This window comes from Heliangelus exortis, chromosome 3 (genome assembly GCF_036169615.1).
Source record: "Heliangelus exortis chromosome 3, bHelExo1.hap1, whole genome shotgun sequence".
Classification (NCBI taxonomy): domain Eukaryota; kingdom Metazoa; phylum Chordata; class Aves; order Apodiformes; family Trochilidae; genus Heliangelus; species Heliangelus exortis.
The window spans coordinates 90,740,126-90,764,446 of record NC_092424.1 but is presented as its reverse complement, the minus strand read 5'-3'; the positions used below and the strand labels follow the sequence as shown (position 1 = coordinate 90,764,446).

General features: G+C 36.2%; 1 protein-coding gene across 3 annotated transcripts in view; it reads right to left on the bottom strand.

Annotated features, from left to right (window-relative positions):
- Positions 1-24,321, bottom strand: part of HMGCLL1 (3-hydroxy-3-methylglutaryl-CoA lyase like 1) — a 76,638-nt gene that overhangs the window by 34,682 nt on the left and 17,635 nt on the right. For 2 of the 3 annotated variants that reach the window (XM_071741697.1, XM_071741696.1), the window contains exons 2-7: positions 21,310-21,405; positions 20,169-20,276; positions 16,837-16,932; positions 16,564-16,712; positions 5,761-5,824; positions 1,124-1,312 (exon numbers count right to left, since the gene is read on the bottom strand). In XM_071741697.1, the coding sequence (XP_071597798.1) occupies positions 1,124-1,312; positions 5,761-5,824; positions 16,564-16,712; positions 16,837-16,932; positions 20,169-20,276; positions 21,310-21,405 (702 nt within the window). The remainder of the gene's footprint in view (positions 1-1,123; positions 1,313-5,760; positions 5,825-16,563; positions 16,713-16,836; positions 16,933-20,168; positions 20,277-21,309; positions 21,406-24,321) is intronic. The other variant, XM_071741698.1, reaches the window with a different exon arrangement.

Here is a 24,321-nt window from a genome sequence, read left to right as displayed (position 1 = left end):
TGCAAGGAAGAAGAAGATGCCATCAAGTATAAAGTAGAACAGCAAAGGCCTACAATTTATAAACAGCTTTTGATTCTGTAACATTTAGTAAAAACAGGTCTCCTTAGGGATGAATGTACACAGGAAGACACTTTTCAAGATTTTATCTTTACAAGAACTACATCAGAACTGGTATTCTGTTTCTTGTACTGTATCCTACTCTTAAAAATATTTAAACACTAAGGCAAAAATATCTCGTATGGAAATTAATTATTTCTCATTATTTCGCTACAGATCTAAAAGAAGATTAAATAGGACACAATGTAGTTGCTAATCTTATTTGGAAGGTGTAACCGATGAATAAAAAAGCATATTGAAGGCATAAACAGTGATAAAATTATCTAGACTACTGTGTGCATAAATAACAACAATTTAGATCTATGCATCTGAAATCAAGATGTAATTATCATAGAATTATAGAATGGTTTGGGTTGGAAGGGACATTAAAGATTATCTAGTTCCAACCCCCCCACACTGTGGGCAGGGACATCTCCTACAATAACAGGTTGCTCAAAGCCCCATCCAATCCAGCCTTAAACATTTCCAGGGAGGTGGCAGCCAGAACTTCTCAGGGTAACCTCTGCCAGTGTCTCACCACCCTCACACTAAAGAATTTCATCCTAATGTCTAACATAAATGTTTACCCTCTTCCAATTTAAGGACATTACCCCTTGTTCTATCACTACATGGCCTTGTAAAATGCATTATTCTATTTTATTTTTAGACACCTCTGTAAAATAAATATTTTAGTTTCTCAGGGTTCTAAGAAAAGCGGAATCTGAGACATCAGAAAAAATCTCCCTCCTTTATAAAAAAACAATGTAATATAGTAATCACCATTGTTTCTTGTTGATTTTATACAGAATTGAAGGCAACAAGTAGATAGAATTGACATTTTCCTGCAAAAGCAACAAAAGTAATATCTATAGACAATGAGTATGAGCAATACTTTCTGAAAGCTTAATGAGGGAGTCTTTCCTTTTCTAGTAATTTCTTTTAAGGCTGGAATTCTTTTTTTAAATTGTGCATTTGAATTAAACTAAAACTGCTACTATCATATCTATAAAATGAAAACCTGAGTTACCTGTATGGCTGTGAGGATATTGGCTAATGCCTGGCCATATGTGTCATGACAGTGAACAGCGAGGGCACTCAGAGGAATTTCTTTCATAACAGCTTCCAACATTCTTTTCATACTTCCAGGAGTCCCCACACCAATTGTGTCCCCCAGAGAGATTTCATAGCAGCCCATACTGTACAGCCGCTTAGATACCTGATTAGAAACAGAGAAACACAAACAGGTCAAGATGAAAGTACATAAGACAGGGTGAAGAACATGCATTAAAAAGGACACACTTCTGTGTAAGTGTCAGGTTTTGACCTATCAAAAGTGTCAGGTTTTGACCTATCAAGGTAGGCTTATGTATCAAAGACCCTCTTGAAAACTGCCACCCAAAACCAAAGTCCCATAGGTCCTCTTATTTTAAATTTATAGTTTTGCTTCCGTGCATGGAATAACCAACCAAGCCAAAATTGTCAAAAACTTGCTTTTTGACTCTCCCACAGAATCTAAATAAGCCAGATTTTACACTATGAATTAAATTTCTGTCAATCCCTTTCCCAACATTTTTCTCTCTCTGGGGATTTCCCAGCTGTTTGGTTTTCTCCATCTACTTTTCAGTTTAGAAGTTGCTCAGGATAAAGACCTGCCTTTTGTTTGCTTATTACATGGAGCCAAGCACATGGCTGAAATATGACAATAAATAGTTAACAAGAAGCATGATTTTGTTTTCTTTTGGAATTAAAATATCAATGAAAACTGAAGTTTTTACATGTTGTAGTTAATATTTAATTTTTCTTGCTTTCCATTACATTGAACATCAAAATACTAACAAAGCAAAACTGTAGCTTAATTAACATTCTAGACTTTAAGATTTAAAATTTTCTTAATACCAAACAAAACCCTATACATCTGCTTGTAACTTATGTAAGCAGAGCCCTTAATATTTCTAGAGTTATGTCTTTGAGCAGTTCTTTGTATAACAAAAAGATCTGAGTTCTGGCCCCATACTGCTTGTATGGAGAGAGACATACACTAGGAAGCAAAAAATTATGCTTGCACCAAAAATAGTGCTTTAGAAATTCTATGTAGGAGCCTTCTATCTTAGATGTTCTGAATGGATTTGGAAAAGATTTTACCTTATTTTCAGTTGCTGAGTATGTTTGTCCCCTTTAGCATTCCCCACTGTGCATCAATGGTCCTGAAAGGCCACTCCACTGGAACAAAATCCCAGTCTAGAAATTAACTGTTTCGAAATGAAAAACTATAACCTTTTTCCAAGACATCTTCAGTTGCACTGCACTCTGCTGTTAAAGCAATTCCCAGGACTTCATCAGTGGGATTGCTGTGAATGTCTGAGAAAGCTTGACAAAGTGCTGTACCAGCAGTCTCGGAAGTGCTGGATTAATATTACTGTTCACATAATTCAAAGAACAGCTGAAAAAGAACTTCAAGTAGTCTGAATCACTCTGCTTAAAGATTGAAAGTGCTATGACTACTGCAAAGGTAGTAAAACTTTCTCTAAGAGCCCCTGGTTCACATCAACATAAATTCAATATACGCTTTACAAAAGGGACATTCACCAGGCTGCAAAAAAAGATTCTATCTTGCAGCATATTTTTATATCATCAGCACCTGGCAGGTGTTTTTACTGGACTACTGTTGTAAGAAAAAAAAAAAAATCATCTGCAGTTAGTAGATTACCTCTGGCTAATCCCCAAACTTCAGTTTTTGTTTAAGATCAAGGTAAAAGAAGCAGACTGCATTTTTTTCTTAAGTTTTCATTCATGACTCAAAGTTTTTTCTACACGAGCATTTTAGGGATGATGAAGACACTATATAAATTGCTCGAAATCATGTCGTATTCACTTCTTTTCCATGCTCATTCCCTAGGTCTTTTGGCTTCTGAAAATGAAGTTCTTAAAGATGAGAGAGAGGGAAACTGCTAACAAGCTGAGCATCATCACTAACTTGTCATGATCTAACCTTAAACTGACCCTTGAAATGAGATCTATATTTAATTTCAAGAAGAATGTCCAGCTCAGAAGCTGGACAGGAGTTTTTATAGTGGATCCTCTATCCTACCATAGTAGGAGGCAGACCAGTAACTATAGATGTAAGTTTTGAAATGTAGATTTTTGGGAGGACCATGGGGGAGAAGAGAACACATTGTTTTGTCAGTGTAATCAGAATGTGATTACGAGCTTGCAGCTTTGTTGATTGAACTGCAGCACTGAGCTGTTTTACTGTGCATGGTTCTTGTGCTACTCCCCGTGGGAGCCCTGCCCTGACACCAAGCATTGATCAAAATGGGAGCTGGCGACCCAACACCTCAGCCTCTGAGGCATGTGAACAATCCTACTGCTGGAAATAATATCTAAAACTGTACTCTTAAACTGCATACAAAAGGTGATAATTGAGATACAGATTATTTTAAGAAGTAAGACCATAAAAATACACTTGCAGGCCTTGTGCTGTGAAGGAAACTTTGTAAAAATCCAACAGCATTCAAATAAGAATAGGGACATTTTGTGTAGCCTGTTCAGCCTGCATGCTGGATAGTACTTATATGAATCCACTGTTCTAGGCTAAAAGGAAGCTAAGGAGAGAAAGAAGCAGGCAGAAAGATAAAAGCATACAAGTATATGACTGGAAGACAATGGATAATATAATTGGCTTCATGGTGGTGCTTCCAACAACTTCCAAGCCTTATTTGCCTAACGTTGACATTCACAAAACACAGGATTCCATTTCAAGAAAAAGCAGAGGACTAGGACTAGGACCAGGCAGTTTAATTCAATTGGTGAGATTTTTTTTTTAATTTATTATTATTTTATTATAATACTAATTATATTTATTATTCTTTTTTAAATATCATTATTATTTTTAAAATAAAGGATGATATGAATGTACCAGAAATATTCTAGAAGTCTAAAGTCATATGAAGTTTGTGGTCACTAGATAACTATGCGTAAAGCAGTTATGTACCTGGTAAGCCAGAAATGCAAGTAGCCTGGTTATAGAGCCACCTTTCATAATTACTTTTCCTTCAGTTAAATTTCTTTCTTAAAAAAAAATTAAAAATTGGTCATTGTCATTGACTGCAGAAGAAGGAGTCTAAACCTTGCAGTCAGAGCTGTTGACTGCAATGCAGTCAAGGGAGTCACATGCTCCCACGCCAAGAAAGATGATGACCAGAGGCAGCTCTCCAAAAGAGTATTTTTGATAATTCTGAATCAGCAAAGGGTAAGTGCATGTGTTTATGTAAAATCCATTAACAGCTAATCAGATGCCTCTATATAAACATCAGTGCTTGCTGGATCAGGGCCTCAATAATTTTAATGAGGCAGCTTTTGTTCCTAAACACATACAAAATGGAGTACAGGTACACAAGAAAACACTTATTAGTATTTAGAGAGAAGATAAAATATCTGTGAACAAGTTTTCTGGTTTGGAACATTAAGTAGCACTCCCACTAGCAAACTGAAGAGAAGCTCTTCTGTGCAAGAGTAGTAGTGAAAAAATAAGCAACACGTGGAAAAATGCCTGTTGGGGAACATGAGATTGCAGTAAGCAATTCACCAACAGCACAGCTGAATCTGTCATCACCACTCTAACTAAAGCTGTGTCACTTCTAACTTTCACTTCATATTAAACCAAATTAATTTAGAAATACTGAGTACCTTCCAATTTAGCCATTTTTTTTTTTTTCAAAGAGTGTGAGTATATGTGGCTTCTGTTGGAGAAGCATTATCACAAGTTCCATCTGGAATGTGTACAAGAGGCAGGAGAATGGAACCTGAAAGCCACACACGCAGAACACAGCACACCAGATGAATTGTGATTAGCTGCTACTGCTACAAAGAACAACAAAAAGTGGTTTGGAGATTCAGCTAGATCATCAAAAGTAGGTGATCAAGTCTAGCAAAGATAAGTCTTTCTCCATGAAGAAGGCCACTGCATTCTGCCTTGTGTCTCTTGAATTCTTTCCACTTTCTCCACTGTCCATTTCAGCTTTCAAGTCCTCTTTGTCTATCTGCAAAATGTTCCGCAAGTCTCTTTCTCTGCTGGAAAAAGAGGCTGGACTAAGGCATTGTCTTTCTTTTCCTTTATTCTAAATGGGAAAATGGAGTGAGAAGGTAAGGTGCAGCTTATTCCACTATAGCAGTAGAAGTAGGTAATTAGTAGGGAACCAGTTTGGGGATGAGTTTTGGTTCATGTGTCAATCAAATGGCTTTCACCAGAAGCAGTGTTGTAGCAGTGGCTCAAGTAGCTGACAGGGCTGTATGTTTCTGCCAGCATAAAAAGGATTTAAAAGCAGATACCTTTGGCAAGAATCATTTTGTACAATGTGGTCATATGTGCTTGAGCCTACTTCCTTAAGCATTTCCTTACCTTCTTGTAGGAGGAAATAGCATTTAGTATTCTTCCTTATGACTGATAACTATCAAAACATTTTGTTTTACTGAGATTTGACTGAATACGGTTGAGTAAGGCTCCACACAGAGTTTTATTATTTTTATATTAGTTATATTCTGTGTTTGTCTTCCTTAAATTTATTCAGTAAAACTCTTTATAGGACTAAGTAGAGAACATTATTTATAAACATTTGAAAATGTAGTTTGTTTCATTAAAAAGACAAGCCAGAAGTTCACTCTTACTTCTGCCACTTTAGCTGGCATGATGTTTCCTTCATATGGGCAGCCCAATGCACAAGACACATACCTACAATAAAAAGAAGATATGAACATACTTCTGTTTTATATAGATGTATCTATATCCATCCATGTTACATTACAAGGTTACATAGGTACATAAAGGTACATTAAAACAATTAAATATAATTTTGAATATTTAATACAGTCAATCTAGAATATATATTTGAGTGAAAAGTCAAAATTGCATCTGATGAAAATAGCATTTATGATTTTCTTTATAAATCACAAAACAGAGATTTATCACTTCAGTCATGCTCAATCTATGTTACAACTTGTAAAGGACTGGTAATGCAGCCAAGCCAATCTTGCTGCAGGAGACTTCAACTTCTGTTGAAGTTGCAAGAGACAGCTCAGTTTTGCCTTGACCAGCCCACACAAGGTATTCAGAAGGTATCATTTTCTTCCTTGTGCCACCTACCCAGATCATAGAGAGCAACACATGGACACAAGCAACATAGTTCACAGTAGTTATAAAACTACTCTGCCATCTCAGAAGTCATTAGAAATGTGGTGAATGGGGTAGCTTCCACCCTCTCTGTACAGGCATTTCTGTTCTAATGCCCCAGCAGAATTATAACTCCATTATAAGCTGCAGCGTAGGTATGCCTTGGGACAAGGAGGAACTGGGAAGCCAGACTGTGTCTCCCAGCAGCTATTGGCTCCACAAAGCACAAAAATCAAAAGTCACAACCAAGCCTCTATCGTTCAGTCTTAATGCCGTGTTGTCTTAAAATTTGGTTTAATTTTCTTTTTTTTAATGACTATTAAAAGTCATTAAATTCCAATTAAACTTCTAATTGTTTATCTTAAATTGATTAGGAGTAGGATTAAACTAACCAGAAGCAGCCATTTTGAATCAAAATAAGTGTAGCTGTAGAGAGGTTTCCAACAGATTTGAGGCAGGCAGATCACCAGTCCCAGTGGGAGGTTGCTCGACTGCTTAGCAGAAGAACAAGAGGCTTCATAGAGGCTCTTTCCCAACATTCCCTTTCCCTCTGCACTGAAGGATAGCATGCAAAATTATACATGGTATAATGCAAATGTCCAGATCACATTTTGTATGAGTCAAGGTCTGTAGGGTAATGGATGTATTATTTCATTGCAGTTGACGGAGAAACTGATTGATAGAATGTGAAATTAGGATGAGCAACAGGCAAAAACAAACTGTGAAAAAAGTCAGAATTTTAATGCGTAGAACATATTCCATCTCTTATACGAAGGTACAGTTCTGGCACACTAGAAGTAGTAGTAAAAATGAGGCAAACATTGAACCTAAAAAGAACTTGATTAGCCGTGACAAAGAAATGGAAATTAATTTTCGTTCAACAAGTGGTTGGGTCTATTACATTCTTCTCACAGTTTTAGTTCAGATGACTACCAGGCATTATTTCAATTATCTGTATGTCATTATGAAAACCAGGTTTTTGAAACTTGGCCATAGACTTCATTATGTATCACCCCCAATTTAGATGTCACCGTTTCACAATTCTAAATTTTCTTATCTATATTAGTGATAAGAAAGTAACTACTGGTAATAGTTAAACACTGCCCTTCTCTTCAGTGACATTTAACTCAAAAACAATTCAGAATAATAGCTTTTTTTTTTATATGCATTCAGTTTTTCAAATGAAACCAAGCATGAAAAATTTCAGACCCAAAGGATTCCTTTTTACATAATATTACCTAGAGCTAAAGAATACAGACTTCTACTGGAAGTGCTTTGCAGCACTTACTATGAAGTGAGCAAACCCAGAACTAAATACAAAATGAATGCAAGACATACGGTTTGCATTTGCACATGTTCCCTTTAATTACATATATCTTCACCTTTAATTACATATATCTTCACCTTTAATTACATATATCTTCACCTTTAATTACATATATCTCCACATGTCCCTAACAGCTATGTATGTTAGAGCAAGAGGATGTGCATTTGGTAGGGCTAAAGTGGCATGAATGACATCTACAATACAGTAGGGCAAACAAAAATAAAAGCAAGCCAAAAGGTATCTAGAGAACAAGAGAATGCTCCTTACAGTTCACAACAGTGAGCAGAAACTTGCCTGAGCTCACACAATTCAGCTGGGCCTGCTGGGGTATGAAAATATGTGGTGACCTGAGAAATCTGCCTACTACAATGTACAAATCTGTTTGAGATTATGAACTCTCTGCATGTTTAAACCATTGCAACTAGACTGACATTTTAAACAAGGAAAATATGAAAGATATAATCTATCTGGACATCTGATATTCAATATTAAACTGGTTACAGAAAGAATTTGACAGGTAAAGAACTTCCTGCCAGAGAGAAAACAAAGTCCTGTGGAGAATGAAAGAACTGGTTTTCAGTAGAGTTCATCAAGAACAAGTGTGGAAGAATTTTGTCTATTTTCATTTAATGAGTTGGCATGAAAAGTAGTTATGTGGTGATAACATTAAATTTCTTCAATACAAAAAGAAAAAAAAAAAAAAAGCTCTGGGATTCCATGCAGAGAGAACAGAAGCAATAGAAATGGGACTCAGTCAATGGCAGGGACAAAGAAAGTGAAATTCTTAAAATGAGGCTCCAGAAGAGTAAAATACACTCCAGCCATATATCAAGATAAGCATTTTTAATAGAGGACATAAAATATAAATTCTATTTGACAAGTTCTTGCTGTATTATTGGAAATAAGATATACAATTTGAATCATCAGTAGAAAAAGTAATACAAGCTGCAACAGATGCTGCAAACAGCTAGCTGGGCTACAGAGAGCCTAGCATACGAAAGCAGAAAATAATCTCATCTGTGTGAGAGAGGGAAGATAATCATACATCTCATCTGAGCATTTGTCAAGACATCCTAGACTTAAGACAGCACCGTGTGGGATGATTTGTATTTGTGTGGTTCCAAATTCATAAGTTTAAGTGAGAGGAAATATGTTTCAATAGGAAGATAGATCTGTTATCTAGATATATTTGGCAGTTAAATTTTAGTCTTTTTTTCTTTCTTTCTTTTTTTTTTTTTTCTTTTTTTTTTTTTTTATGAAGTAACCCATAAGGCATTAGAAGCTTAAGAGAACACAGCCAAAGCAGAGCCCCAAGACTTCCACCCATACCCCTCCAAAATGCAAGACATCTTTGAAGAACACATTGAAGAACTGTTTTAGAGAGAAGAGTATTAACAAAACAGAACAACAGAAAGCAACAAAAGATGCAAGTTTAAAGACGAGGATGGTCAACTGCAGAAAACACTACTGACAAGTCAAAAAGATTGAGGATAGACTACTGTTTCTGAGATTTTGTCATCAGGGAGTTCGGTGAGAGCTGTTGCAGTTGCAAGCAAGGAACAGAAGCCAAAGTGTAGGAGTTGTAGGAGGGAATCACAGAAGAGGGTCTCCAGACAGTAATTATAAACAGCGCCTTCAATGAGCTTAGGAATGAAGGAGAGATAGGCAATGAGATATGATATGAAGAACCAAGTAGGGTCAAAGGTGGAATTTTTAAGAGGCAAATGCTTGCTTATATTGCAGTGGAAAAGAGCCAGAGGACGGTGAGAGATTAAGAAAGCGAGTAAGGGAGGGGAGAAATAAGAGGAAGAACAGAACATGGGGTCACTGGGGCAAGTGGAAGGGGTACAGATGGAAAGTAGACAAGAAACTCCTGCTGCTCCAACAGTTGAGGAGAAAAAGGACGGATTAGGGGGAGGGAGAAAAGAGTGACAGAAAAAGAGCATACTGTATCTATTTTTCCTTAGGAGGAAAAGAATGATCCTATGTGAGCAAGAGCAGCAGAGGAAAAAAGAGGGAAGAGTTCGAGCAACAAGCTACAGAGGCAAATGGGATTTAATTTAAAGATTCAATTAAATTGGAAGATACAGCTGTTTTCTAAAAAGATGGCAGGACTGAAAGAAGAAAGACTTTGTAATGAAAAAGACTGTCTAGGTTTCAGGACACTCACCAGAGACACTGCAATATGAGAGCAGAAGCAAATATCTGGGAGTTCACAAAGCAGGCTCTGCAATGGAAGTGTTTAATTCCAAGTATGTGCTTAAATCTTTGCTGAATCCAGGCCAGACATTTTAGTAGCTTAACTGTATCTTTAGCATGCAATCAAGAAAAGAACTCATGCAACAAGAGGTAGATAGAAGGACCTGCAATAATTGAACGTATCCATACAGCTGCTTTAGGAACACACAGGTAAATGTTGTTTTGCTTACTCAGGTTCTGTGATATCAGAATTCCTCCCTTTAATAAATTAAAGTTATAAAAAGAATTTCTCTAGCTTTTTTACCCGACAGAGTTTACCCAGTCTCTGTAGGCTTCCCTGCAAGTGAGCATCATGTTTGTCTTCTCCTAAATTGTTTTCTATGCATAAAAACCAATTTAAAAAAATAAACACCAACTTTACTGTGTAACATTTTGGACATTAACATTACTGTGGACATGGATAGTAATAGTAACTGTGTAACAAAAATGCTGAACAGCCTCAGGGGATGGGGAGGGAGAAGGAAGAGGATGAGAGTTTTCAATTTCTTCCACTAAGCCAAAACCAAACTGCAATGTTCCACAAATGGTACAGACAGTGTAAGGCCCCTACGATCAAGGTCACTAGGAATGGTGATAATCACCACACTAGCCCAGTGACTGTGAAGTGCAGAATATAAAACCACAAACAGGGTAAATGAGCAAACCTTTCATAACCAAAGTGTGTTAAAAGGAAAATGAAGCCAAGCAGAAACTGAACTCCATGTTGTAATCAGCCCTTTGTCAGCTTGTTTCAGCAAGAGCTCCAGAGCCAGAGCCACAGCTGCTACCACAGCTGGAAGCACAGAGCCTCCTGAGAAAGCAGTTGCAGACTCAGATGCTGCTGTTTCCTGTTTATTATTATAGTGTAAGTTCGCATAATTTACCATGTTCACTGCAGATGTATTTATTTTTATTGGATGTTCGTGCTAAAATGTATATGTCTATCATTTGCTGAATTCATAATATTGAGGTTGATATATTCTGTCTCTCTGCAAAGGAAGCCATTTGTTAAAAACAGACAATCTTTACTATACGGAAAAGGGAAATACAAAGAAAAGGAGAAGTAAACGAGATTCTTTCAGAAACAGAATCTTCACGCCAAACCCAAAATGTGCAAATAAGGCCAGAATTTTTTCCCGCCTACATTTGTTTTGTTAAAAAAACCCCAAATCCTCCATGTATGTAGTGCCCAGTCGCAAGTATCTTGTTATCTACTTGTCATAGCAAAAAATTTTGCCATATTTCATGTATATCAACCAGTACTTGAATTCTAAACAGACACAGATATGTTTCAATATGCTTTTACATATTGTGAACTTCCTCGCACTGCTCATTATTAAAAGACATAAAACTATAAACAAAGGAATTGCATAAATCAGTTCAGAATTAATGTGTGATTACATTTACATTATGAAGCAGCAGCTTTGTCAGTAAATGCTTCTAGAGTTATTTGACAGCAAGTATTGCATCTGTTCTTACACTGAACATCTAAACATTTGTATACATATTTGCACATGCAAATAGTCCAGATGGCTTCAAAAGGGCTGGGATATAAATACAGTCTTTAACTGCTGGTCATGAAAAAGTGTTTTTTATTAGAGAAAAAATTACAACCTTTCAGCTCTTATGTTCCCAGTTATTTTTATTTGGACTAATACTGAACTGAATGTTCAGAACAGAACTGAGTGTTTCAGGGAGAGACAGTCGGACATTATTTCACTGTCACAGGACACAAAGTAGATAGTGAAGTACCATTTCTAAAAAGAGGGGGAAATACAAGCCCTCACTTCCTTATCTTTTACTGTACTAATTGCAATTTCTTTCTGCATCTTTTTAAAATTTGGAAGAACTTAGCTTAATCAGAATTTACTTAACATTTTTTCCTATGTATATAAAAAATAATTTTAAATTAAAACACAACCCAAGTGACTATTTGCAATTGCCGTTTGCCACAGTTTTTCATCAATCCTGGCTGTCAGACTTCATTTTTAATCAATGAAAAAGATGTGATATTTTTAATAGTACCTGAATTATGCATCCAAAAAATGCAGTTCTAAAACCAGCAGTATTTTGTGTCATATCACATGCAAAATATCCGTAGTAGTAATTAGCTGACCACACAGTTTATAAGTGCTTTGGCTCAGTGTCTTCACAGAATGTGTCCCAGATGTTATTGTAAAGTTTTTATGCATGTACAAAAAAAAACCTCAACCCCAAAACCCCCTTTATGATGCTAATAAATAGTCTAACTTCTAAGACCATACACAATACTTCAATTCTTCATAAATATTTGAACTAATCTAGTAAACATTTAGAAAACTGTGTACTGTGCTACAGATCTTCAATGTGACAGCTGACAACATAAACTTTCTGGATGATGATCGAGTCAATGTTAGTGCAGCTGTAGCAACAGTAAGACATGTAAAAGCTTAAAGTTTAGTTTCAACTGTTTGAGTGCATTTTTCATAAGATCCAAAGATTGCAAATGATTTATGCTCACTACATAAATTCTAAATTGCCAGTAAAAATAGGAAATAAAATTTGAAGCCCTTAGAATTATTTTTGGAAGTATTTTTCAACTGCTCAGCTAAGGAGTTAAGGTAAGGCACTAAATTATCCATTTCCGGCAAATAACACTTTAAACAATAAGAGTGCTTTAGAAAGGAAACAATCTCTGAATTGAAATTTATGCATATTAATATTTTATTACCTTAGTAATACAAGCAAAATACCTAGCCTACAAAATTTATAGTAGAAGCCAAAACGTGCAGTTCTGAGAGTTTGCTTAAGCGAAGGTTTTGGCCATGGATATTTAAAAGTTTCTAAATAGGTGATTTGAAACAAAGTGTTGATTCTCAGTGCACAGGGTACAAACCTTTGTCTATTTAGCCCATATATCAATTTTGTTTTACCTTGCAGCACAAGGCCTAGCAGTAAATTTCTTGTATCTACTGTAATCTAGACAAATTACAAGGTGCTACTCCTTAGCTTATGCAGAGGTAGGATGTGATTTATGTAATTTTTGATATCAAAGATAATAATCTACAGCCTACATCTTACAAAGGCCACCTACAGGATGACTAGTATAGGATAGAGCCCAAGCTTGTTTGCAGCCAAAGGATGGATCATCAGGAAAGTGGTTTATCTTATCAAAAGGAGGGAACTTGAAAAAGCACATATGATAAATCACAGCCTGAAGGCTGCCTATTTCCCTCAAGTAACTACAAGCAGATTTAGGACAACAAGCTCGAACTTGTTGGGTGGTCATGCTTAGATTTGCCTCGTGTGACAACAATAGTTTAAACAATAATTATTTTCAGTAAATAGAAGCCACAAAACAAAATAAAGCCTGAAACTAATCTTCTCTTGAAAATTAAATAGCAATCAGTCAAACCATGAGCACCAATTCTAAACACTGAATGTCAACTGATGAATTATGTACATTCCAACCTTTTGTTTCTAAAGTGCTGGGTTTGAGGTCATTCAGCAGGAAGTATCAAATTTCTGAAACTGTCAAGTTTCTGTCCCTGCTAGACTTGTCTGTGTGATACTAACAGATTAGGATATAAAGCATAAAGAACATGGAATAAGGAACAACTTGCCACAAAGCTTTAGCAGTCTCAGCATTTAGGGAATTTTTGAATGGAACTGGAATACAAAAATGTCACTTATTTTATCTGTATCACAGTACTTGATAATTATTCTCTTGAAAACTTATTTGTCTATACTTTGATCCACAGCAACATTTTATTTCTCATTAATTAATTTTTGCTTCCTCAAATTTTCCCCGTGAGGGTTTTTTTAAAAGTGCACTCAAAAGCAAAAAGGTTATGCTAACCAGTTCTCTTTTATCTTCTAGCATGCTCAAAACTTTCTTTATAATATTTTTATATGCTGAAATCCATGTTCAGGGGATGTTTTAGATATTCAGAATTATTTCCCCAGTTTTTTATGAAATAAGGCTCCATATTCTGTAGTTTAGATTCAGCAGATTTGTAGCAGATTAGCTACTTTACCACTGAGTTACATTAAATCCCCCTGGACAAACACCAGACAGTCCTCTCCTAAAATGTATGATTTGTTGAGGTGTAACATTTGTCCAGCATCTTATCTCCTGATGCCTCAACATCTAATTTTTACTAGATAAATTAGTTCCCAAGATAATATCCTAAAATGAAGATAGCTGTAACTTACACATAAATGTAGTTTCTCTTCAATACACTTTTATTGAATTCTTTACTCGATTATAATCCCGCAAAGTAAATGATTCTGTGGCTTCCTACTTCTGAATGATTCACTTTTCTGAGACCACTTAGCCTAAAAAAAATCTACAGCTGGAGTGAACTTACATCATTTTCATTCACGACTTTGAATCTGTATGAATCTGTTCACTTTGTAGCATCTATGACATTAACCAGTCCACTTGCTGAAGCATGGTGTAACATACTTCACCTGGCATGACAAACTCAATATACTGTGTCTTGCATACACTGTGTGAAGTTTGCCTTAGGTCTGTGTTGTGATCTTTGTACTGGGTGCACAAAGTAAGCACTTTTAAACCATTATCTGATTGTATTTTCTGAGTTTAATTAACTCATTTCTCTTCAGTACTGTACTGCTGTTTTTTCTGTTTGCTTCATTACCTGGTTCTTGTTATTTATCTCTTTACATCTCCTTGCTTTATTTTCCTTCTTTTTAGTCATAATTGTTCTAACATTCTCTTTTCTTTTTTTGTGCTCTGCTTCTGTTCAGCTATTTTCTGGCTCTTTGACCCTTTTTTGTTCCTCTATGTGCCTGCCTTTCCATCCTGCTTCTTTTTCTTCCTCCTTTTTTTTCTGCTCTGTGCAGAAAAAACCCTGCTACACAGGTCCTGAGAGAGTTGACAATACATGTATGGGAAGGTTGTAGAATCCTGTCACGGGAACCCTCATTTGCATCACATCACTGTACCTGTGCCACCATAACTGCTACTGTCATATTTCAAATGCCTTAGACATACAACCTGTGGAACAAAAAGCAGCAGGTTGCCACTTTCTTAAAAATGAGAAAGTCAGTGCACAGAAGATAAGTTAACATTTTAAGCTCCAACATCAATCTAGAGTACACCAGAGCTTCTTCATCACTTGCAGTTTACTTCTTTCGGACCAGTTGCAAAAGTCCATTTGTCAACACTCACAGCTATCCAAAAACATACAGTGCGTAAGCTTTGAGGATTCCATTGATGATTGGTTGCTTCTACTATGCCAGCTGGTTGAATTTTCTTAATGAGATACAGGAATATGAAACAGAAAATATTGCCTGACATGCCTAGACACCTGAGAAAACCAGAAAACAAAAGTTTAGTGTAAAAATTTTCACCAGTGACTAAGGTTTGTTGTCTCACACATGCTGTCTTTTCTGGACTGACTGTCTATTCTCTTACCCACACCAACTTGTGAACTAAAATTTAGGTATCCCTGCACTTAATCCTCCTGGAGAACTCAAATTTCTAGTTATGTTCTTAGCTCAGAATTTGAGAAAAATGGGGCAAACAGTGGTAGTAGAGGCCTTTTTAACAGATCTCTTATAAGGAAAATTGCTCAGGAAAGCAAGCCCTGACTCTACCTGATCAATCAGTAGCTAGATTGATTATTGAAACTCTACTACAAATTATTGCTTCTCAATACAGTGAAATTTCTTACTTCTCTATTCAGTGATTTTCCAAACGAAACACAACCAAGATAAAGAGTAAGGACCCGAGCATTTATGAGCTATCCTTGGTTGGATGTGTGTTAAAATCTTTGAGTTGAACAAGATGACCTCTAGAGGTCTCTCTCAATCTAAACCATTCTGTTGTTTCGTGATCCTCTGAGGCTGAAATACAACTGCAAGTCAGATCTCCCTTTCCCAAAGCAAATGCTCAAATTATCACTCTACTGTGCAAAAGATGAGCAGCAGGATTACTAAATCACTACTTCTGGAGAAAAGAGAGATGCCAGTATGTATTCCCAGACAGGTTTTCAAGCACTTAGTCTCTGAGAGATCTATTTTCAAGTCCAGGTATTTTCTGAGCATGATGTGGTTCTTTCTAACTGCTGAACATCTTGAACCACATAAGCCTTTTTGCATTCACAAGGACCTTTGCAAGTAACCTCAGATAAGTAGCTCTGTGTAGTGCAAAAGAAAATGGAAATGAAAAAGAAAGACTGCTCAAGGGTGAGCACCAATCAGAATTATTTAAAGCTTATGAGAAGGTGGTCCAAAGAAACATAAATACTGGACAATTCCGGAGTTTCATGCACACTTCTGACAACTTGAGTTTTCAGAATAACTCATAGTGAGACTATTTTTTTTCTTAAGAGTAAATTTGTTCTGTAATTTTTATACCTTGATTCTACAGTGTATGAAGTGATACAAAAAAGGTATGTATGCAGGGCATTTTTTAAGATGCAGGCAACAGTGAGTTCTCAGCGGCACGAAATAAATTTTATTGTTATCTGTGATGATAAAATAAATTTTCATAATAAAATTAATATGCTTTGCACACAGCTATTTTATGTTCCATTTTCACAGAAAACTAGTCACCAGTAGCAGTTACAAAACATAAAGCAAAATTTCTAAATATATCCAACTATTTAAAAAATAACAATAAAGATTATTTTTAAATTGATGTAGAATGTAAAAATTTGATAGTATACAGATAAAACCTCTAACAGTGACACAAACAACTGTTTTACTAAGGAATCTTCATATTTACCCACGCACTGGAATATCCATATTCCTTGCAGATTTAGTAACTTCTTCAAATTTCTCTATGCTTTCTTCAATAGAACAATTAATATTGATTTTGCTAAAAGATTCAGATGCTGCACCAAATACTGAGACTTCCGTAGCCCCTGCTGCAATCTGAAAAATACATTTCAATAAAAAAGATCATAACGCTATGTTACAAGATTAGATTAAGCATTTAATTGAAAGTGTCTGAAACAAGAAAGAGGTAATTGTGTACATCTTCTATAAAGGCACTTACAGCAGAATGAAAACCTTGAAGATTAGGCGTGAGAACAGGATATTGGACTCCAGGATGCCGTTCAATGCCCTTCATAACTTCTTTATGATCTGCCATCTAAAATATATAATTAATTTGTATTGATCAACAGTTATTGTCTGACTTAATACAGCTAAGTAGTATTTGCCTTGGACTGTGTTTTTGCCTTCATTAGATATGTATTTCATACAAAAAAGTGCAAAAACAAATTCATGTTGCACAAACACACTTTTTTTGGTATTTGTTAACTTCTGAGTATTTGAGTTGCAAGCTTTCCAGCTTGATATGAATATAGAATTGGGGGCTAAGATTTCCACAGCACTTTTTTTCTTTTGTGTATCTGTAAAAATATAATTTGCATGATAAACTGGTAGACTTATGATCATACTAATCAACTTTATACTTGCGTCAAAGGACTCAATAAGTGGAATTACCAGAATTACTGACATTTAAAAACCATCCAAATCTTGAAAACATCAGGACTCTTCACAGTCTAAAGCATAAGTGATTCTGAACTGAACACTGTAATCAGCATATTTAAAAAGACTAATCAGAAGTCTATCCTTAAAAACATAGAAGAATCCAGTTTTCTGCACAGTGTACATTTTAATACTTAGAATTTTCTTCCAAAACCAAATAGTGTATTTGAATGGTTTTGAAATCAGCTGTCATAAAAGCAAATCTTCCAAGCAAACAATATTAATTGGGATTTCTGAATTCTTTCCACACTGATGAAAAGTCATTTGAGTACCGTATAAAAAGATATATGAACTCCAAAGCTTTTATTACTCCTTAATTTCAACAGATACTTTATTGATAGTTTTGCAGCACCAAAATTCTAAATATGTGATATTACACGAGATGATAAGGTGACAATACTACTGGGATCTTCCTGTCACTAATTTTTATTCCACACATTTTCATAGAAGGAAACATCAGAAAAATGCATGTCTGCCTCTTCAAATGAAAGCCCAACATATAAGGAAGTGGATATCACAGAATCACAGAATCATCCAGGTTAGAAAGGACCTCTGAGATCATCAAGTCCAACCCTTAATCCACTACCACTGCAGTTCCCAGACCATGGCACTGAGTGCCACATCCAGTCTCTTTTTAAAAACCTCCAGGGAGGAAGAATCCAGTACTTCCCTGGGCAGCCCATTCCAATGCCTGATCACCCTCTCTGGAAAGAATTTTTTCCCAATATCTAACCTAAACCTCCCCTGACAGAGCTTAAGTCCATGCCCTCTTGCCCTACTGGTATATGGTATGAAAAGTATCTTGTAGCCAGACACAACTCATTTGTCATCAGGAAACAAGTGATGGAAAAAAGCATCTTTTTGTAATTGTTTCTACATAATAAAAATCAGTGTGACTGCTAACATATCTGGTAACCTCACAAAAAAAACTTTGGCAATGCCTTAGTTTTTTTAAGAATAATCTTTCATACCTTAATTCAATATAAATAGTATCTAAATTTCTCAGGGCAAGGAAGAATGAAACCAAATGATTAATTAAATGCCAAATGTTGGAATTAATTCCACACTTGAAAATTATAGTCTGGCAAAATATATACTAGGAAACCAAAATGACACTTTTTCAACCAGTATAAAGTTGCCAGGTCCAAATAATATTATATGTATTATATTTTGTCCTATTACTCTTTTTCCTGTAAGTAAAATCCCATTTTAACACCTATTGCATGTTATAATTGTAATGAAATATTTATATTCCAAATTTCTTTAAAAAAAGATTTCTAATGGTAGGTATTTATAATTTTTGGCCATTTAGGCTATAGGTGTGGGATCCTGTTTTATATGGCAAGTAGCAAGGCACCTTGCTACTGTGGAACTTTTTCTCTTCACTTTTTTCAGTGAATAAAAAAATCTCTGCTAAAAAAACTGGATGGGAAACCATGAAAGAGCTTTAAAATACTAAAAAAAGAAATAAGTGAAAGTGATCTAAACATAACAGTGAATTCTATTCCCATGACCTATGAAAAGAAAAAAGAAAGGAGAAAAGACAAAGGCAAGACTGCATTCCATATCAAAGCAACACAATCTTACCTTTTAAATAAAAAACATTTTAAACACAAATTAGACCATTATAATAAAGTTTTCAGACATGAGAGTAAGATAAGAAGGGATTGTTCATTTTTTCCAATACTCACAAACCTGTGCTAACTTTGGTACTCCTAATGGCTCACAGGAAAAGGAAATAAACAAGAAAGGAAGAAATTCACATTTGCTTTGGACTTTTAGTGTTTAAAAACCCTTCCATGATTCTTTGTTACTGTAACTGCCAAAGTTTGATGGCACTTGGAAAAACTTAGTCTAGCCAATTTAAATGGATCTGAAAACTCATTGCCCCAGCATTAACAACAAAGAAATTCTGCATTTTTGCTGTTCCCTTCTCCTTTCTTATTATCCTTAATTTAGGCCCTTCCCTAGTGATCCTGGGAACACTGAAATAAATCAGAGTCCCTTAGAGAGTGCTGTACAGCTGGTTTGCTCTGCTAACTCATGAATAAGAAAAAATTATGATCATACCATGTTCTTCTCAGAGGAAAGCCTAGAATATAGCCCAGGATACATTTTCAGTTTAAAAAAGGCCAAACTTTATATAGATGTTTACAGAAGACGTGCAACAACGTTAAAAAAATGAAGTATTACCTCAAATAAAGTAATTTCATGTTTTACTTTGCAAATAACTTTCGCAGGCACTAGTATACATATAAGTACTCAAATGCTTCTATGCAAACAAGTGCCTACTTCCTTGATAATGAGTTTAAATTAGATAGACAAGTATTGACTTATTTCCTTATTTGAAGGGGATTATTAAATTTTCACCAAGAGAAGCAACTTATTGTACTTAGGACTAAATCTGAATATGCAGTGTTAAATCTCAAGTGAAAACCTGGTATTTCTAATGCTGATGTAGCATTGCTTAATTTTGGAAAAATTAATACTTCTGTTCCACTTCTTACCATGCTTGGCTTTCAGTTCCCTTTCCTTTCTGGATCAACTTGATCCCTAACACTACTGAGTTAGGGATTTCACCAGCCTTCTGCAGAGCTTGCTGGGGTTATTTTAGTTTTTAACTGCTTTTAACAATTAGCCCAACTTCAGCTGACCTGAATAAAAGCATAAAACCTGAAAACTGTGTAAATTGTGTATGACGATAGCATCTGATTTGACAAATAAACAACATATTATTTCTGGTCCATTTCCTTACAAAATTATACAGGAACTATGGGACCTACATGGAATGGCATTTAAATTGGACTAGTTCAGTGTGGTGATGATTTCACATACCTGAGGCACCCATTTGGATGAAACAAAACTGGTTGCTTCTATTACAGGCAGGCCTGTTCTGGAAAGCTGATTGATTAACTCTATTTTGATATCAGTTGGGACTATCACCTATGATGGACATGGAGACAGTGTAGTGAATTATTTCATGCAGTAAGAAATTTTTGTAAGTGAAATGTCCTTAGCACATAATTAATACCTTTTTTTTTTTCTTTTCTTTTTTTTTTTTTTTTTTTTTTTTTTTTAATTATGAACTATACTCATACATTACACCATTACTATACTGGTTCAAGGCAGTAGGAATCTACCCCACCAAGAAAGCACCAGGCAGTACACATGACCCTGCTACATTTTTTGTCCACCACAAAAGAATGAGGAAGCACTTGCATTTAATTTGTTACAGATCTTGCCTCGCTAATTGGTAGCAACCAAACACCATCCTAGCAAAGATCAGACAAAGGAAACGGTAACACAGCATAGTGCAAGCATAGAAAATTGAAAAAAAAAGCTCCCACAGCTGAAGCAGAATAAATCTCCTATTCTGCTTATACTATTATACTTCTGGTTTCAGTAACAATGAAATATGTTACTGATTATCCTTCTGTTCTTGGAAAGATATGTATGTACCATATTTTACATTGTCTCCTTCATTCTTCTTCCATGCTTCCCTACTAACTCTTCAGGCAAATATTATCAAAAGAGTAATTTCTTTTTCTTTCCATGCCTGTCCAGGAAGAGGACTGACAAAACCTATTGTACTATACTATCCCTACTAGAGTAGCCCATGTAGCACAAATACATATTATGAAAATGGTCAGTGTTTAACAGCATTTACCAGTTCTGTCATGGCAGAATTGACTAATTGATAATACAAATACCAGAGATAAAACAGCAGTAGAGTAATAGAAAGGCTGGTTAAAGAAGTATAGCAAGAAATTATATGATTTAAAATCTAACTAAATAGGAATATACCTTTATCCTAATATAGGAGACAGTTATTAACCCAAAACTCAATAAATATATTTATAGTACATATAGTATATATTTATAGTACAAAATAGAGGAAACACAGCAAGCAGGATAAATGTATTTTACACAATGAAAATATAACTGATAACACACCCCCCAAAAAGAGAAAAATTACCTTTTCATTTTGTAATCCATCCCTTGGCCCAACTTCCACAATCTTTATGTACTCGGGTAGTCCAGATGCTTGAGATTCCTGAAACACAAATAAATACTGAAACACAAAGCAATAGAGTCACTAAGATTGAAGGTATACCGTGCATTTGTGGTCTCATATTATTCTGGGTATAAAGTCCCTCATGAATGCAACTTTGTTCATAACCCTTAAAAATCTTAGAGAACATGTTCCACACCTTGAGTTAGAGAGTAAAAGTTAAAAAAAGTTATCTGCATGCACGTCCCACTGCTCCTCTGAGGCCACAAATGTTTATTATAAAAATGTACATAAAACCATAACTGAACATTGTGTTTTACAGAGTGAGAAATATTTCCATTTCAAAAAGCTTCCCAAAATGATACAGCCCTCCAAACTTCTACATGAATGTTCTCAATTTAACTGAACAGTTACTTTTCTGTAAATGTTTGCAAGACAATAAATTTGAAAAGAACAGAGCAGTCAAGAAATGCTGAAGAGATTATTAATGAAAGATGAAAGTAATTCCTCTGCCTGAAGATGAAGGTTTTAAAGAAGGATTTAAAGAAGAACAAGGAAGGCCCCTGGAAGACAAGAAGAATTTTCCAGGTGGAAGGGAAGATCTGAAAAGAGAGGAGACCCACAGTGAAAGGAGGGAAGGAAGGCAGCAGTAAGGTCAGAGGGCTAAGGGGAGCATGGGGAGTTGGAGGGGAAGGAAGGAGAAACAAGATCAGAAAAGCAGGTGAAGGGAAATGAAACATCCTTTTTCATTACTTCGCTGCTCTGCTATTGAATCAAGTCGACGCGTGTGGTGGTTAACACAGCCCGGGCCCTTCAGTCCTGAAATCATTCACAGCAGTTTCTCAGACTGATCCCCAAAAAGCTGTGGCTAAGTTGGGACACACTGCCTGCACCTGTATGAGTAGACAGGAGGGTTCAGGCAGCTCCACCAGGAGCTTTGGAGATGCCCTGTTTTTTGTATTCCGCTGAATACAAAAGGCGACCCGGTGTCTCTATGCCAGTCCTGAAAGCCCACGCCTGGCTAAGCACCAGCTACCTGTGTTACAGCAGCTCCTGCTGCACCCACCCCCTCCTCTGGGATGTAAATGCCATGGGAAGGACAGCACTGGCAGCTCAGGGAGTCAGCTCCTGCCCACAGGAGTCACAGCTTGCCCAGAGTCCAGAAGTCACTTCTGCATTGCACAAATACAGCCACTAATCTCGTATCATCCCCAAACAGAGGAAAACCATTTCTCATCCATCCTTGGCTGGTATCACTAGGGTTGTTTCAGTCAGACAGTCTCTAATTTTTTATTCACAGTAACAGAAAACGGGCATTCCTACAGCCCCTTCAGCTTTCCCCTGCATTCTCAGTGTCCATGGATGGAAGTAAGATCTGTGCAGCAACAGCCTCAACTCTAGCCAAAATACAATAAACATATTTCAGAGCATTTACTGTGTATTTATCTCAGCCCAGTAAAAAGAATGGGAAACAGCTGCAGAGTATCTATTTGATCATGTGGAACATCTGGAAAGTAAAACTCTGTCAGGTTGTGCTAAGCCCACACTCCCTGACTGTGTAAACCTACTTATATGTGAAGGTAAAACCTTCACATATGCTGCACACGGTTTCCCTTTTTTTAAGTTATTTTCACAAATATGGCACTGCTTCAGCACTAACGGCATAAATCTGGGTTATTTCGTGATTATCAGATCCCTTTTGTTGCAAGACAAATGCCACAGCTGCTCTATGAGTATATCTGTGATTGACTACAAAAAGGATTGGAAAAAAAAAAAAAAGAAAAAAAGAAAAGAGCTAGAATAGATTATGTTACCCAAAACTTAGAGCACAAAAAATGTCCATAAAACTTCAGTGGCAAAAAAATTCAATTTTTAGACCAAATCTCATAAGTACTATGCAGTTCCTACTGTCACAAAGGTTTTGCTGAAATCACACATCTGTTCAGGGGATGTCTGCAGACTTGGATTTCACAGGTGACAGAAGTTTGGCAGGGGCACTGCATACAAAAGGCATACAAGTATTGATATTGATTCTCCACCTGTGATACTACATGTACACAATCTCTTTGAGCCTCAGTCTAGGTCTCTCACCCTCTGATTTTGTCTACATCCTTCCTGCCCACTAGTCAGCCCCAACCCAAATTCACTGCTCTCAAACACAACCCTAAAGACCAGGTACAGGATGACTATCATAGGGGACACACAGGGGCAACTCAAGGCAGACAAAACCTTACATTCTGCAACCTGATAACCAAACAGCTTAGAGCAAACATCTTGGCTCTGAGTCCAGAAGAGTCTTGCTTTGCATTAGATTTCATCTAGTTTCATCTACAGCACACTGACTGCTCCTGTCTGCAAGATCCCTCAGCTTCTCCTGTATGGCATCCAGTCTGTCACTGATAATGTCTCCTGTCTTTCAGTCTTCAGCAGATCTTACCATCTTGATAGTCTCTGATGAAATCATTTGGGCTAAACAAGATAACCTTATTTTAACATGAACATATACTACGTAAAAAAAAAATGTGTTAGTGCTATAAAAGAAACACATTCTAGGAAAGACCTGAGAAACTCCACCAGCAGTTTTTGTTTTGTCTAATAAATTTGCTTTCTATGTTATCTCTTATTTCCTCCTCAGGCAGTTTCTTACACATCCAACAATTTCTCCACTGACCATCTTTCTCCCCAGTATAACCAGTAATTTCTCTGATGCTCAGATAACAAGCAAGTAAAAGGAAGGTAAATACTTAGGTTCGTGTACTTAGGTGTACCATTTATAATCTTCCTATAAAATTCAGAAACAAATTAGGGACTTTGAGGGTACATGTACCATCTTCTGCTAAGATGACTCTAGCATTTTTCCATTCTGTGGCCTAAGCTGAATCAGAGGAGTAAGTATCTTTTCACTTTAATCTCACCTGTCCTATGACTGCATACTGTGTAACTAGCTATTAGGACATTCTTCCAAGATTTTGGAGA